This window comes from Heteronotia binoei, chromosome 1 (genome assembly GCF_032191835.1).
Source record: "Heteronotia binoei isolate CCM8104 ecotype False Entrance Well chromosome 1, APGP_CSIRO_Hbin_v1, whole genome shotgun sequence".
Classification (NCBI taxonomy): Eukaryota; Metazoa; Chordata; class Lepidosauria; order Squamata; family Gekkonidae; genus Heteronotia; species Heteronotia binoei.
Genome location: NC_083223.1, coordinates 25,502,550 through 25,519,466, shown reverse-complemented (window position 1 = coordinate 25,519,466; position 16,917 = coordinate 25,502,550). Strand labels below are relative to the sequence as shown.

The following is a 16,917-nucleotide window of genomic DNA, read 5'->3' as shown; positions in this document are numbered from 1 at the left end:
GGGTGTGGCCTACAAAAAACCCCTGTGTGAAACAATGGTGGCATCATGTGGGTGTGGCCTAATATGCAAATGAGTTCCTGCTGGGCTTTTTCTACAAACAGAGCTCTGGGGATAAAGGGGAAAACCCCTAGTAAGTTGAAACCAAACTCAAGATTGAATTCAAAAGTGCCTTTCCACCCATAGAGTTTTCTACTGATAAGCTTTCTTTTGCAGGTGGAAGCGCACCCTTGAATCCATTACATTTTCCCATTAAAAACAGAAAAAGTCCGTTAAAAACAAACATTGAGTATCAATGCTAAATCCTTGCCATCTTGTTCACCTTTCCTATTGTGAGGAATGATCAAAAACAGGGTTTTTATAGGAAATCAGATGCGTGTTATACTGCTCAGCAGAGGGCGCTTTATGTTTCTTGCAGAGGCACCCCAACATGAGGACAGTAGCAATGAGAAGGAGTCCACTTATCACACTCAAGATGGCAAAACTGGCTTTGTAGCTGTATTTTGTGGCAAAGGTAATACAGGGCACATTGCGTCCATTCCAGCCTGTGGTCTGACTTGAACCAGCTTTGTTGGAAGCAGTTATGCATACCTGGTAGTTGGAACCAGGTTGGAGGTTATATAGAGTGTACTCCCTGGCTGTGGGGTAAATCTCTCCAGAAACGGTGCCATTATTCAAGTTGCCTTTAGGTCGGTAGACAAGCTGGTAGAACCTTACATATGAATTGGGGGCACACCAGTGGATCGCTGCTGACGTGTCCCTTATTTCAGAAACTTCATGCATCCTCGGCGGTTCCGGGATGGTGAATTCATCTGATATGCCTGGGCACAAGCAAGGAGATAACTCCTGGAGTTCAGAACAAGGCTTTTGGAGATGTCTGCAGGGATCATAGGCACACGGGCCAAGCATCTGGACTTCGGATTGGTCTTGATGACCTTCGTAGTCATAGTTATCTACATAATATACTGGAATGTCAGTGGATGAAGGATTTGGAAGAGTGGGTGTCTTGGTTGGGTTTTGCATTGGTGATTTGGTTGGAGCAGAACTTGCCATATTCTGTGTGATAAATAAAGCACTGGGGATAGGCAAAGAATCTGTTCTGGTTGGTGCAGCTGTTGGAGTGTTCAAAGCAGAGTGGTGAAGTGTTCCTTCTGGGCGGACAAGAGAATCTGCTGCTGTGAGATCATGACTTCTTGGATCCCTATCAGTTGCATTCTCCATGGTCAGCACACCAGAAGTCTTTCCCAGGATTGTTGAGGCAGTGGTCAGAGTGGCTGTTGCAGATGAGCTCTCTGTAGATCCATTAACCATTTCTTCTTTGTAGGCAAGCATATCTGCCTGTGAAGAATCCTGCTTCATTAGATCGACCCAAGTCAACGCAATGCTGTGCGGGGTGACTGAACTGCTGTGCCATTCCTGGGGAAATGTACCAAAGTCTGGCAGTGTTTTTGTGGTGAATCTGGAAGATGTGCTGTAAAAGTTGCCTACTGTGAGCTCTGGGGATAAATCAGTAGTTCTGTTGGATTGGCATTCATCATAGAGCCTTGACAGAGGTATGGATCTGGGTGCTACATTGTCTTCTGCGGGCAGGTAACAAGTAGTTTCTGATGCCCTAAGATAAAACAGCAGGGACTGAATTATAAAAAGGGTCCTCGGAGAAAGAAATCAGGTGGAAATCACACAACTCAAATAGTGCCACCTGTAGCTTTAAAAGAAGACATTGAACATAAGAGAAGCCATGTTGGATCAGGCCAATGGCCCATCCAGTCTAACACTCTGTGGCACACAGTGGCAAAATTTATATATATATATACACACACACACACATACTGTGGCTAATAGCTACTGATGGACCGTTGTTCCATATTTTTATCTAACCTCCTCTTGAAGCTGGCTATGCTTGTAGCTGCCACCACCTCCTGTGGCAGTGAATTCCACATGTTAATCACACTTTGGGTGAAGAAGTACTTCCTTCTGTTTTAACCTCACTGCTCAGCAATTTCATCGAATGCCCACAAGCGCCGTTGATGGTGGTGATGCTGCTGGCGCCGCCGTGAGGATTTGAACAGGGAGCGGAGGGCGGCGCAGGGAGAGCCGCCACTGAGGAAGCCACGGCACCTCAGCGCGGATGCTTCCTCCGAGCTCCCCTCGAAAGCCGCCGGCGGGGGGTTCCGCCCCTCTCGGGTGGTGGTGGTGGCCAAGACCACCTGCTATGAGTTCGAGCAACAGCGGTACCACTTCGCCGGCCTCTCGGAGGAGGACCTTAAGCAGCTGGTGAGCGGCCTTCCTTGGGTTGACCCAGTGCAGGGGTGGCCAAACTGTGGCTCTTTCACACATATTGTGTGACTCTCGAAGCCCCCTCAGCCTCATTAAAACTAAAGTTACTTTCTTTCCACCTCCCTCCCCCTCCATCTATTTGCATTCCTTCCTTGTCTTGCAGCTCTCAGACATCTGACGTTCATGGCTTGCAGCTCCCAAACATCTGATGTTTATTTTATGTGGCTCTTGCATTAAACAAGTTTGGCCACCCCTGACCCAGTGCGTGGGGGTGGGGGTAGAGTCCTCAGGTGCCTTGTGGGGAGGGCTGTATCACCTCAGAGAACAGGTGCATGATAGCAGTTGGGGGATGATAAGAACATAAGAGAAGCCATGTTAGATCAGGCCAATGGCCCATCCAGTCCAACATTCTGTGTCACACAGCGGCCAAATATATATATATACACACACACACACACTGTGGCTAATAGCCACTGATGGACCTCTGCTCCATATTTTTATCTAACCTCCTCTTGAAGGTGGCTATGCTTGTGGCCGCCACCACCTCCTGTGGCAGTGAATTCCACATGTTAATCACACTTTGGGTGAAGAAGTACTTCCTTCTGTTTTAACCTCACTGCTCAGCAATTTCATCGAATGCCCACAAGTTCTTGTATTGTGAGAAAGGGAGAAAAATACTTCTTTCTCTACTTTCTCCATCCCATGCATTATCTTGTAAACCTCTATCATGTCACCCCGCAGTCGACGTTTCTCCAAGCTAAAGAGCCCCAAGCGTTTTAACCTTTCTTCATAAAGTGTTCCAAACCTTTAATCATTCTAGTTGCCCTTTTCTACACTTTTTCCAATGCTATAATATCCTTTTTGAGGTACGGTGACCAAAATTGTACATAGTATTCCAAATGAGACCGCACCATTGATTTATGCAGGGGCATTATGATACTGGCTGATTTGTTTTCAATTCCCTTCCTAATAATTCCCAGCATGGCGTTGGCCTTTTTTATTGCAAATGCACACTGTCTTGACATTTTCAGTGAGTTATCTACCACGACCCCAAGACCTCTCTTGGTCAGTCTCTGCCAGTTCACACCCCATAAACTTGTATTTGTATATTGAGATTCTTGGCCCCAATGTGCATTACTTTGCACTTGGCCACATTGAATCTCATCTGCCACGTTGACGCCCAGCCTCAACAGATCCCTTTGGAGTGCCTCACAATCCTCTCTGGTTCTTACTACCCTGAACAATTTAGTGTCATCTGCAAACTTGGCCACTTCACTGCTTACTCCCAACTGCAAATCATTTATGAACAAGTTAAAGAGCATGGGACCCAGTACTGAGCCCTGTAGCACCCCACTGCTTACCATCCTCCACTGCGAAGACTGCCCATTTATACTCACTCTCTGCTTCCTATTAATTAGCCAGTTTTTGATCCACAAGAGGACCTGTCCTTTTACTCCATGACTCTCGAGCTTACTAAGGAGCCTTTGATGAGGAACTTTATCAAAGGCTTTCTGGAAGTCAAGGTAAACAACATCCATTGGGTCTCCTTTGTCCACATGTTTGTTCACCCCCTCAAAGAAATGTAACAGGTTAGTGAGGCAAGATCTTCCCTTACAGAACCCATGCTGAGTCTTCCTCAATAACTCGTGTTCCTCAATGTGCCTACTCATTCTGTCCTTGATAATGCTTTCTACCAATTTCCCTCGTATTGAAGTCAGACTGACTGGCCTGTAATTTCCCGGATCTCCTCCCGAACCCTTTTTAAAGATGGAGGTGACATTTGCTACTTTCCAGTCCTCAGGAACAGAGGCAGATTTCAATGAAAGATTACATATTTTTGTCAGGAGATCCACAAGTTCAACTTTGAGTTCTTTCAGAACTCTTGGATGTATGCCATCCGGACCTGCCTCCAAGCTTCCCTAAGGGTTTAGTCTCAGTTTCCTCTTCACATGCCTTCTCATCTCAGAGAATTTACCCCTTTTAAAGTTAAACGTGGTTGTGCTGGTCTTTTGGGGCAACTCTCTATTTATACAAATGGTGAAATCAATAACGTTATGGTCACTGCTCCCAAGTCGTGCGATCACTTTTACATCTCTCACCAAGTCTTGGGCATTACTTAGGATCAAATCCAGGATCGCCCCACCCCTGGTAGGTTCTGAGACCATCTGCTCCAGTCATTGAGAGCATCTAGAAACTCAATATCTTTCTCTCGACCTGAACACATATTGACCCAATCGATCTGCAGGTCATTAAAATCACCTATTACGACACAGTTTTTACATTTAGCCACTATCTTTAATCCTTCCATCATACTATAATCATCCTCTATCTTTTGATTTGGTGGGCGATAACAAACTCCCATAGTTAAATTTGCTTTTGGGCCCTCTATTTCAACCCAAAGCATTTCTAGAAGGGAATCTAATTCTCTGACCTCAGTCTTACTGGACCATATACCCTCTCTGACATAAAGAGCCACCCCACCTCCAACCCTTCCCTCCCTATCCTTCCGATATAACTTATATCCAGGAATCACCGTGTCCCACTGATTCTCCTCATTCCACCAAAAGTTTCTGAAATTCCCACAATGTCTATGTTTTCTTCCAACACCAAATATTCCAACTCACCAATTTTACTTTGAACACTTCTAGCATTTGTATACAAACATCTATAATTTCCCAGGCAAGCTAGGCCTGCAACCTTCCTCCTGCTGCCTCGAGACTTTGGCAGATAGTCCATACTGTTTGTCACCATTTCAGTGGACAACTCTGATCCATTACCCGGTAGAAAAGTAACAGCTAACCCTTCATCTCTTTGAGATGAGTCCTCCCGAACCAGAGACATTTCATCTCCTGTCAGCTTTCCCCCAAGATTTAGTTTAAAAACTGCTCTGCCACCTTTTTGATTTTAAGCGCCAGCAGCCTGATTCCATCTGGGGATAAGTGGAGACCGTCTCTTTTGTACAGTTCCCGCTTGTTCCAGAAAGCATTCCAGTGCCTAACAAACTTAAACTCTTCCTCCCTACACCATCATCTCATCCACACATTGAGACTTCTAATTTGTGCCTGTCTCTTCAGCCCTGCACCTGGAACAGGTAGCACTTCTGAGAAGGCTACCTTGGAGGTCCTGGCCTTAAGTTTCCTGCCTAGTAGCCTAAATTTTTCCTCCAGGACCTCACGACTGCATTTCCCCACATCGTTGGTGCCAACATGCACCATGACCACTGGCTCCTCCCCAGCACTGTTTATCAGCCTATCTACTACACGCATAATGTCCGCTACCTTCGCACCAAGCAGGCAAGTCATCATTTGGTCAGTATGTGGTTTTGCCACCCAGCTGTCTACTTGCCTAAGGATCGAATCACCAACTACCAAGACCCCCCCTCTCTCCCTGTCCAGGGATAGGTCCTTGGCGCGAAAGGATACCTGCTTACCAACTGAAGAACAGGTCCCTTCTGAGGGCGCATTTCCCTTATCCTCAGCACAGTGCCTTGTTCCCTCTCGACCCCCATGCTCCCTGGCAGCAACAGGGCTGCCACATTCAGAGTTGGGCTTATCTAAGACGTCCCCGAGAGTCATCCCCAAGTGCCTAACTGGCTGTCTCTGCTTCTCCAGGTCAGTCATCTCCACCTCAAGGGTACGAACTCGTTCCCTGAGGACCAGGAGCTCCTTGCATTGAGCACACACCCAAGACTTCTGTCCTGTGGGCTGATGGTCATACACGTGACACTCAGTGCAAAACACTGGAAAGCCCCCATCCCCCTGCTGGCATTCTACCTTCATGATAGCTTTTAAAAAATATATATATATATACAGTCCCCTTTTAAATCCTGTTTGTTTATGTGGCTCCGCTTCTGGAGGTCAACTTACCTTATTGGGAACACAAGGAAAATAGAGATCTGGGTTCCTGGTCCTTACACAGCTCCCAGGCTAAGAGCCACAGGCCAAGATCCCTTTAGCTCTCACCAAAGGCTCACACCTCTGGCAAGGCGCAGCTTAATAATGCAAAGAGGGTGGGGAACACAGCCACTCCTAATCAATCAGCAACAATCACCTTCAGCCCACTCAAACCAAACAGACAGCAACCACAAACTCAGAATTTTCAGCAGTCACACAAACTCAGAAATTCTCAGCAACTTCCCCAGCTGCTTAGAAAGCCAAACCTCACCCTTATAGCACTTATTCTCTGCTCTTTCTCAGAGCTTCTCTGCTCTCTCTCAGAGCTCTGTGAAATTGGATTTATATTCCACCCTCCACTCTGAATCTCAGAGTGGTCACAATCTCCTTTACCTTCCTCTCCCACAACCGGCACCCTGTGAGATAGGTGGGGCTGGGAGAGCTCTTACAGCAGCTTCCCTTTCAAGGACAACTCCTACGAGAGCTATGGCCATTCCAGCCCCCAGACCCCCAGCAGCTGCAAGTGGAGGAGTGGGGAATCAAACCCGGTTCTCCCAGATAAGAATCTGCGCACTTAACCACTACACCAAGCTGGCCCTCTTTACTGGCTATACATCCCAGTTTGACTACTATAATGCACTCTATGTGGAGCTGACCCATTTTACACTGGTTGAAGCTTCAGAATGGTCTTTGAAGAAGTCCTACATAAAGCATATGAGCCCCGTGGTGCAGAGTGGTAAACTGCAGTACTGCAGTCCAAGCTCTGCTCACGACCTGAGTTCGAATTTGGTGGAAGCTGGGTTCAAGTAGCTGGCTCAAGGTTGACTCAGCCTTCCATCCTTCCGAGGTCAGTAAAATGAGTATGCAGCTCGCTGGGGGGAAAGTGTAGATGATTGGGGAAGGCAATGGCGAACCACCCCGTAAAAAGTCTGCCGTGAAAACGTTGTGAAAGCACCTCAGAGTCAGAAATGACTGGTACTTGCACAGGGGTCCTTTCCTTTTCCTAAAATGTGGTTTGGATCCTGTTCAGTGGATCTGTAACTGGTTGACAGATTGCACCCAAAGAGTGCTCATATGTGCTTGCCTTGGAAACACCTAACTGCAAGAGACCAGAGCGGCTTTAGACTTGGCTTTTCCCCCACCGCTTGTTCAGAAATTAATATAATTCGTTTTCTCCTTGAAGGTGCATCACAGCTTTCACAACAGCAGCGTCTGCATACAGTTACTATCATTATGGCCGAAAGACAGTTCAGGTACTAAACAACAAATGAAGTCTTGTGGCGGGACTGCTCATGACCCATTGGGCTTACTTTGGAATGGTGTTGCCTGCAATATATCTGGACTGTGGATAAAAGAGCATTCTTTTAAAATAATTTTCTCTCAGTGAAACCATGTCTTCGCAACAGAGCTAATATGAAGTTAATATGAAGTTTTGATCATGTAAATATGCAGAATTTTCAATGTAATTTTTCAATTTGTTACAAATAAAATATAATTTTGTATGTTAGTGTCAAGTCAGCTGGATTCAATAACGAGTCCTTGGTTGAAAACAAGCTTCTAGTTTATTGAAAGCCGAAAAGTAGACCATGATAACAATTGAAGGACTAAGGTACCAAACATGAACCAAGCATTTTTAAGGTGTAGATCAAAGGATTCCTACGGGCGGGGTACACTAAACAACAGGTTTTCACACTAGGATGTTAATCTCTCATTCTCACACCAAAGCCGCGGCGCTCTGTACTCCCACAGCCCTTTTGGTCTGAGAAGGCTCCAACATCTCATTCCCATATCAGCATTTCAAAGTGAACTACCCAACAAAGGCATAGCTAGGAGGAGGGGGGGGGGGGAAGGAGAGTTAGCTAGCAGCATTCGGTGTTCAGTATGGACCCAGAATCCCTTGCTTCTGAACCAGAGTTAGAAAATATATTCCCAAAAATACAGCAGACTTGACATACTGCCCCCCCTAAGCCCCCCCTACGGTGCGGGCTCGAGGTTGTTCTTGATCATGCTTTCGTGCTTTGAAGCCTGGGGGGGGCTCTGCACTCCCCCGACCCGAGAGAGGCGTTGATTCCGTTTGATGCCAATTGGTCGAGGTTGGGCTTCGACGCAGCAGGCTGCAATGAAACACAGGGTGAACTTTACCAAGGGCCGGAGGCAAATCTAACTCCACCGTTACTGGGTTAATCACTCGTTTGATCTTGAAAGGCCCTATGAACTTAAAGGCCAACTTTCTGGATGGTTGGGAGAGAGGTAGATTTTTCGTTGACAGGTACACTGAGTCCCCAACCTTTAGTTCCCAGACTGGCACATGAGACTTATCATATTGCTTCTTGTAAGCCTCCTTTGCTGCTTTTAAGTTCTCCTGGATGGAGGGCCAGTATTGGCTAGGTCCTTGCCACCATTGCTCAAACGCAGAACCCGTTTCTGGGCTCTCCCCCCCCGGCAGCAGCGGGATTGGCTTTCCCTCATATCCCAACACCGTGGCGAAGGGGGAGGCTTTGGTGGAACTGTGGGCGCTGTTGTTGTAGGCGTACTCTGCAAACGGGAGGAGGTCTACCCAGTCTGCCTGGCGTTGGCCCACAAAGCATCGTAAATACTGTTCTAGCACCCCGTTCACTCTCTCCGTCTGTCCATCTGTCTGGGGGTGGTATGCTGAACTTAACCCCTGCTCCATCCCTAATAGTTTGCAGAACTCCCGCCAGAAGGTGGCAACGAACTGAGGCCCCCTGTCACTAATTACTTTGTCTGGGATTGTATGGTGTTTGGCCACGTGATCGAAGAATAGGATGGCCAGCTTCCTGGCTGTGGGTAGTTGGGCACAGGGAATGAAATGGGCTTGCTTGGAAAACGTGTCCACTACCACCAAAATGACCGTCTTCCCCCGTGAAGAGGGGAGCTCTACTATAAAATCCATCGACACAATGGCCCAGGGGCGTTTGGCTGTTTCTAGCGGCTGCAGGAGACCGGGGGGCTTCCCCCCTCTCTTCTTCGCCATTATGCACACTGGGCAGCTGGTCGCGAATTCCGACACGTCCCTTCGGAGGGACGGCCACCAGAACTGCCGGTTTACTAGGTGCAGCGTCTTTACATAGCCAAAGTGGCCCGCCAATTTAGATGAGTGGCAAAGCTGCAAGATTTCTTTTCTCAGATTCATCGGGATGTACAGTTTCTCCCCTTTATACCACAGTCCATCCTTCCCCTTCTGCACCCCCTCAGGCCGCCCGCCTCCCTCCCTCTCGGCCTCTAGAGCGATGCGTTCCCGACTGATTCCGTCCAGCTCCCTCCTCTTTTGCGAGCGGGTGGTGACCATGGCTGCCACTTGTGTGGGGGAAATTAAGGAGTCGACCACCTCTTCCCTCTGGCTTTTGTGCTGCGGGAGCCTGGACAGGGCATCAGCCAAGAAGTTACGTGTCCCCGGGATGTGTTTCAGAATGAAATCGAACTTGGAAAAGAACCCCGCCCATCTGATCTGTTTCTCACTGAGCTTTCTTTTCCCCGTGAGTGCCTCCAGGTTTTTGTGATCCGTCCATATTTCAAATGGCACTCTAGCCCCCTCCAGCCACGATCTCCATGTCTTTAGCGCAAACATGACTGCGAAGGCTTCCTTGTCCCACACTGACCAGTTCCTCTGCTCATCTGAGAATTTCCTTGAGATGTAGGCACAGGGTCGCAATTTCCCCTCCCCATCCCTCTGCATGAGAATGGCTCCTACGGCGACATCGGAGGCGTCGCACTGGACCACGAAGCCCTTGAGCTCGTCTGGGTGACTCAGGACTGGCTCGCTAGTGAACAGTTGCTTGAGCCGGTCGAAAGCCGCCTGGCAAGCGGGTGTCCAGTTAAGCTTCGACCCCGGTCGCTTTGCGTCTTCCCCCTTCCCCTTTGTTTTGAGGAGGTCCGTCAGGGGCAGGGCGATTTGAGCGAACCCCTCAATGAATCCTCTGTAAAAATTGGAGAATCCGATGAAAGATTGGAGCTGTCTACGTGTCCTCGGGGGGGCCCATTCTACGACTGCCTGCACCTTCGCGGGATCCATGGCTAGTCCATCTTTGGACACCCGGAACCCGAGGTAGTCTAATTCGGTGCGGTGAAACTCGCATTTAGACAGCTTGGCATACAGTTGGTGCTCCAGCAGGGTGGTTAGCACCTCCCTCACTAGTTTTACATGGGACTGTTCGTCCTGGGAATAAATAATGATGTCATCCAGGTACACCACCACCCCTTTGTACAGAAATTTTCTCAGTACATCATTTATAAAATTCATGAATACCCCAGGCGCCCCCTGCAGCCCGAATGGCATGACTAGGTACTCAAATTGTCCCATCGGGGTGTTGAACGCCGTTTTCCACTCATCCCCCTCTTTGATGCGCACTCGGAAGTACGCGTCTCTCAGATCAAGCTTTGTAAAGATCTTCCCCCCCGCCACCGTGCTCAGCAAGTCTTTAATGAGGGGGATGGGGTAAGCGTTGGACATGGAAATCGCGTTTATCCCGCGAAAATCAGTGCAAAGTCTAAGCGTATTGTCCTTCTTCTTTCTAAACAGCACCGGGGCCGCGTGGGGCGCCGTGGCGGGCCTGATGAAACCCCTCTCCAGGTTCAGGTCTAGGAACTTGCGCAGCTCCTTCTTCTCAGCCCACCCCATTTGGTAAAGTTTGGCCCGGGGGAGGGTTTCCCTGGGGATCAGTTCTATGGCACAGTCCGTGTTCCGGTGGGGGGGTAGTTGGTTGGCTTCCCGCTCACTAAACACTTCCATGAGGTCCTGATATACACTCGGGACCTGGTGCACCTCCTCTACCAGGACGCACGCCCTCTCTCGGGCGGCGGGCGCCCGCGGTCCCCACGCCGTGTCCCACGAGTGCCCGCTGCAATCAGGGTCGGGGAACCGGATGGTTTGTGCTTTCCAGCGGATAAGGGGCTCGTGTTTCTCCAACCATCCCACTCCCAACACCACGGGGTAGCCACAAGCCGGGGCGATGACAAACGTTTCCCTGTCCCAATGGCTCTCAATCCCCAGGGGGCATGGTTCTGTTTCCTGCGTGCAGGGCTCCCCCCCCATCACTGACTCGTCCATTTGTGCAAACCGCATGGGGTGGGGAAGTTGCAACCGCTCTAGTCCCAGGGCCTCCACCACCTTGGGGGAAATTAGTTCCCGGTTGCACCCCGAGTCTATGAGGGCGCGGATCTGCAGGAACCTTTTCAGTTTTGGGTTTAGCAGCTTCACCATTACAAAGTACAGTCTTCCCGTGGTTTTTACCGTTAATGGTGCCTCCTCCCGATCGACTTGCTGGCTGGCACCGTTCAAAGCAGGTCGGCGCCGTTTCCCGCCGGCTCCTCCTCCCACGCGAGGTCAGCTAACTCTGCGGAGAGACGGACTTCTTCCTCCTGCAACTCCTCTTGCACCATCAGAGTGCTGCTTTTCGCCGCGTCCTTAGGGCGGCCCGTGGTTTTCTTCGGACCCGGGGTGCCTTGCCTGTTCAGCCCCGGCGTCGGGGTGGCTCCTGCGGGCGGCTGGGGGCAGTTGGAGGCGAGGTGTTTGGGGTCGCCGCAACGGAAGCAGCGGCAGGGCCCTGCCGGGGCGGCCGCTGGCGGCTTCTTGGTTTTGGGGGGCTCGACCTTTCCGGGTGGGGTTTTGGGTGCGCCTCTTCCGGCAGTCAGTGCCTGCCGCAGCATTGCCACCCGCTTCAGGTTGGTCTCCACCTCTCCCGCGAGCTGGATCCATCCCACTAGCGTGTCTGGGTTGGCCTGGGTTAGCGCCCGGTCCAGGATGCTGGGGTTCAGCCCGTTGGTGAAGTGTTCAATCTTCATTACTTCGTTCCAATTCCGGGCCCGGGCGGCGTTAGCCTGGAAATCCGCCGCATACTCCCGGATGGATCGGGCCCCTTGCTTCATATTTCGTAGCGCCGAAAGCGCCCTGGCCTCTTGCAGGGGGTCCTCGTATTGGGTCAGTAGAGCTTGCACGAACGTGTTCACGAAGTGCAGGATCGGACTGTTGGTCTCACACAGGCTCACATACCACTTCTTGGCGGCCCCCCGCAACTTCGAGCCCAAATAGTCCACTCGGCTCACTTCATCGGGGAACAGATCTCCCCAATAGTACATGTAACTATTCGCTTGGATTGCAAAATAGTTCACCTCCTCCGGATCCCCGTCGAATGTTGCATCCAGCTCCCGGCTCCCCCCAAGGTCTCGCTGTCTGACCAGGGCGGGGCCCGCCGGCGCTTGGGGCGCCGCCGGCGCCTGGGTGGCCGCCACAGCGGCGGGTGGGGGTTGGCTCGGTCGGCCGCGTGGCCCCCCTGGCCCCGGCTGCTGTTGGCGAGTCCCGGTTACTCCCAACGCTCTCCCCAGTTGGGCGGTCAGGGTCTGTAGTTGGTCCTTGAGGTCCCTCACTGCCCCGTCGACCTCACGGCGCACCATTGACCGGAACATCTGGAAGTCCTCGTCGTGCGGGTCCTTGGGTTTCAGCCCCCCTTCGTCCTCCTCCCCGCACTCTACGCTTTCGCTCCCGCCGCCCGGGGCTTGGGTCGCGGTCGCCTCGGCTCCTTCCTCCGGCTCTCCCGGGTTGGTAGCCGTGGCTTCGGCCAGTTGAACCCGCTTGGTGTGGCGGGTCATGATCGCCTCTTGGCGGATCGGTGCCTGGTCCATCAACGTGGTCGAGGTCCTCGGCTGGTATTGCCGGGGGGTGCCCACCAACTGGAACTGGGGAGGGGAAGCCGCGGTCCTTCTGGCAGTGTGGATGTGCCAGGGTGTCTCGGCCCCCTCCGCTCTGGCTGGGAGTTCCCCGTTGTCCGGAGGCTGATCGGACATCGCCTTTTCAGTTGCCGGAAAGGTTGAACTCCAATAAAGGGAGTCCTTCAAAATGTCAAGTCAGCTGGATTCAATAACGAGTCCTTGGTTGAAAACAAGCTTCTAGTTTATTGAAAGCCGAAAAGTAGACCATGATAACAATTGAAGGACTAAGGTACCAAACATGAACCAAGCATTTTTAAGGTGTAGATCAAAGGATTCCTACGGGCGGGGTACACTAAACAACAGGTTTTCACACTAGGATGTTAATCTCTCATTCTCACACCAAAGCCGCGGCGCTCTGTACTCCCACAGCCCTTTTGGTCTGAGAAGGCTCCAACATCTCATTCCCATATCAGCATTTCAAAGTGAACTACCCAACAAAGGCATAGCTAGGAGGAGGGGGGGGGGAAGGAGAGTTAGCTAGCAGCATTCGGTGTTCAGTATGGACCCAGAATCCCTTGCTTCTGAACCAGAGTTAGAAAATATATTCCCAAAAATACAGCAGACTTGACAGTTAGTATACTTAAACACATGTGGGGGTTAGTGCCTGATGTCAAGTGTTTTGCTGATTGGTTTTCAGAAGCTTGCAGTTAACTTTGGAGGGTTTGAGGTTGTTGCTCTGCTGCCTTTGTACATCTGAACTGAGACTAGTTTGTCATGGAATACTTGGCACAAGCACAGCCTAACTGAATTGGAATAGGTGCCAAAAAGGTTGGGGATTGTTAGAGTAACTGGTTGGCCACTGGTGTGAGACAGGATGCTGGACTAGATGGGTCACTTGTCTGATCTAGCAGAATCTTATTTTTTATGATACCCCATAGCAGAGGCATCATGAAGAATTCCATAAAGCAGATGTCATGAAATTGAGCTGTTGTCCCCAAGTGCCACCTACTGGTATCAGGTTGATAGATGGGGGGGATCAGTATCACCAAAGCATGGCCCTGTTGACCCCTGTCCCTATCTTAGCAAGACAAGCTGAGGTGGATGAGGATGAGCAAGAACCTACAGGAGATATGCTGCTATCATTTGCCTGATGTTTCATTTTGCCATTTGCATTGGACTGTCTTTATCTACCCAGAAGAATCACATAATGGATTCAACACTGAAGCTAATATATTTTATCCAAAAAATAATAATTTTGAAATTGAGATCCCATCCTGAAGCTGCTGAATCAGAACTTGGGCAGATTTGATGGTATCTGTCTTGGTCACAATAAAATTTGGGGATTTACGTATATTATTCAATGGCACCAACTGGATAAGAGCAACATCCATTCTGACTGGATTATTTGGGCTTTTGACAGCCTTTTGTACTGTTGAGTCTTCTGGCTTCTCTATCTTAGATCTATCACAGAATGGTCATGGTGCTTAGAGATCACCATGACTTGAGGATTCTTTTTCCTTCCCTCTTTCACAGGACCACACCATGTTTGTATCCCAGTGCTCCTCTGAGCAAAATTTGAAGCCTTCATCTATTCTAAGGAGACTTCTTCCTAACTGAGTGGCTGTGTTTACAGTAGAAGAGCCATTTCAGTTGGAGGAATGCTCCTTTACTGATGGACGGTTTCAAATGGTAGGATACGGGCTATCAAGAGCCAGCTTGCTGTGTAGTGGTTAAGTGTGCGGACTCTTATCTGGGAGAACCGGGTTTGATTCCCCACTCCTCCACATACACCTGGCTGATGTGATCTTGCGTCAGCCATATGTTCTCTCAAGGCTAGATCCAAGTGGGCAGCCATGTTGGTCTGAAGTAGTTGAACAAAGCAGGAGTCAAGTTTCAGCTTTAAGACCAAGTTTTATTCAGAACATAAGCTTTTGTGTGCTCTCTATGCACACTTTGTCACACCAGGCCCTCCTGTCTTCCATCATCCTCTGAAGTCTGCTCAAAATTGTGTTTGTTACATCAGTAACACTGACCAGCCATCTCATCTTTTGCCGTCCCCTTCTTCTTTTGCCTTCTGTCTTTCCCAGCATCAGTATCTTCTCCAGAGAGTGCTCCCTTCTCATTTGGTGGCCAAAGTATTTGAGCTTCAGCTTCAGCATCTGACCTTCCAGTGAACAGTCTGGGTTGATTTCCCTTAGGACTGACTGATTTGATCTTCTTGCAATCCAAGGGACTCTCAAGAGTCTTACGAAAGCTGACGTTCTAAATAAAACTTGGTCTTAAAGGTGAACTTGATTCCTGCTTTGTTCAGCTTCTCTTAAGGCTGTTCTGCTCAAGAGTAGTTTTGGGAGAGCTCTCTCAGCCCCACCTACCTCACAGGATGTCTGTTGTGGGGAGGGGAAGCGAAAGGAGATTGTAAGCTGCTCTGAGACTCCTTTGGCTAGTGAAGGGAGGGTATAAATCCAAACTTCTCTTCTTCTTCAAAAATACCTCCAAGCCCAATTGTGATGCCTGTAACTCAAGCACTGAATGAGGGACCAGGGACTGCCAGCAAGAAGAATAAGAAGAATTGCAGATTTATACTCCGCCCTTCTCCCTGAATCATAGACTCAGAGTGGCTTACAATCTCCTTTATCTTCTCCCCCCCACAACAGACACCCTGTGAGGTGGGTGGGGCTGAGAGGGCTCTCACAACAGCTGCCCTTTCAAGGGCAACCTCTGCAAGAGCTAGGGCTGACCCAAGGCCATTCCAGCAGGTGCAAGTGGAGGAGCGGGGAATCAAACCCAGTTCTCCCAGATAAGACTCCATGCACTTAACCACTACACCAAACTGGCAAGGAAAACAGGAACAATCTTTGTAACTCTCCTTACCTCTGCAGAACTATTCTTTCTGGTTCTGAGAGTAGCCAGGACATCTCACAATGGCACTCCAAAGGGTTTCCATAGAGGTTGATGACCAGATTGTCTGATGAGCTAAGATTCCACAGATTCAAGGAACTCAAATTACAGCTAGAATAAGAAAGAGGTATGAAGTTAATAAATGTACGGGTTATCACTTAATAACCTATATTAAGTGCCCCATGGCGCAGAGTGGTAAAGCAGCAGTACTGCAGTACTATAAAGCTCAATTTGATAAAAAACATAGTCTAGGGTGGGATTTCAAAGAAGGAGAGACAGTATTCCTCTCCACCAAAAACTTACTATTGCCCCAGACTTCCCGCAAGCTAGTCTACCGATACCTGGGGCCGTTCAAAATAAAGAGAGTGATCAATAAAGTGACTGTGGAACTGGACTTGCCCAAACTGTTTAGTAAAATACACCCTGTTTTCCATTGCAGTCTTATCCGTCGGGATCCGGGTGGTTCGAGGTGGCATCCTTGGGACCCCGAACCGGAACCTATTCTGGTGAAGGGTCAGAAACATCACGAAGTGAAGGAGATCCTCGACTCTAAACTGCAAAGGGGGGTTTTGTACTACCTGGTCCGCTGGCGCTATTTCCTACCCAGCTGCGATGAGTGGGTGAAAGCCTCTGATCTCAATGCCCCTCAACTACTCAACCAATTTTACCTACTGCACCCAGACAAACCCCGAGCAAGAGATTAGGGGGGGGGCAGTATGTCAGGCAATGCTTCATTGAAGTCAACTGTGTTTATTAGTAATGTTTAATCCATGCTTACTAACCCTAATGCTTAATAAAATGCTAACTATTAATGGTTGTGCCCTGCACGAAAAGGAGGGGTGGGAAGAGGGTTGCCAAAACTCCAAAGAGCAGCCTGGCCTTTGAAGTGTAAAATACCAGGCTGACCGCTCTGGTGCCTCCCGGGCGAGAGCAAGGACACCAACAGGAGGGTGTCAAGTCTGATGTTTCAATAACGAGACCTTCTTGATAAAAGTTTCTAGTTTATTGTAACATGTTGCAGGACTTGTAGACAAAGATTGAGAGACTGGCGAGCATATACAAAGAGCAAACATTTAAGGTACAAATCAAAGGAATTCCTTAGGGTGGGGCACTCTATGCGGGGCACATTCACACATTGTTGTTACTTTATCGTTCTCAGGCCTGGCTGGCCTTGGGCACTTCCTTA

At 49.4% G+C, this 16,917-nt stretch overlaps 1 protein-coding gene across 1 annotated transcript in view; it reads right to left on the bottom strand.

Moving 5' to 3' along the window:
* Positions 1 to 290: 290 nt before the first annotated feature.
* The window catches only part of LRRN4 (leucine rich repeat neuronal 4), a 31,684-nt gene continuing 15,057 nt past the window's right edge, over positions 291 to 16,917 (bottom strand). The window contains exons 3-4 of the mRNA XM_060234477.1: positions 15,705 to 15,842; positions 291 to 1,609 (exon numbers count right to left, since the gene is read on the bottom strand). Of these exons, the coding sequence (XP_060090460.1) occupies positions 325 to 1,609; positions 15,705 to 15,842 (1,423 nt within the window). The 3' untranslated portion in view covers positions 291 to 324. The remainder of the gene's footprint in view (positions 1,610 to 15,704; positions 15,843 to 16,917) is intronic.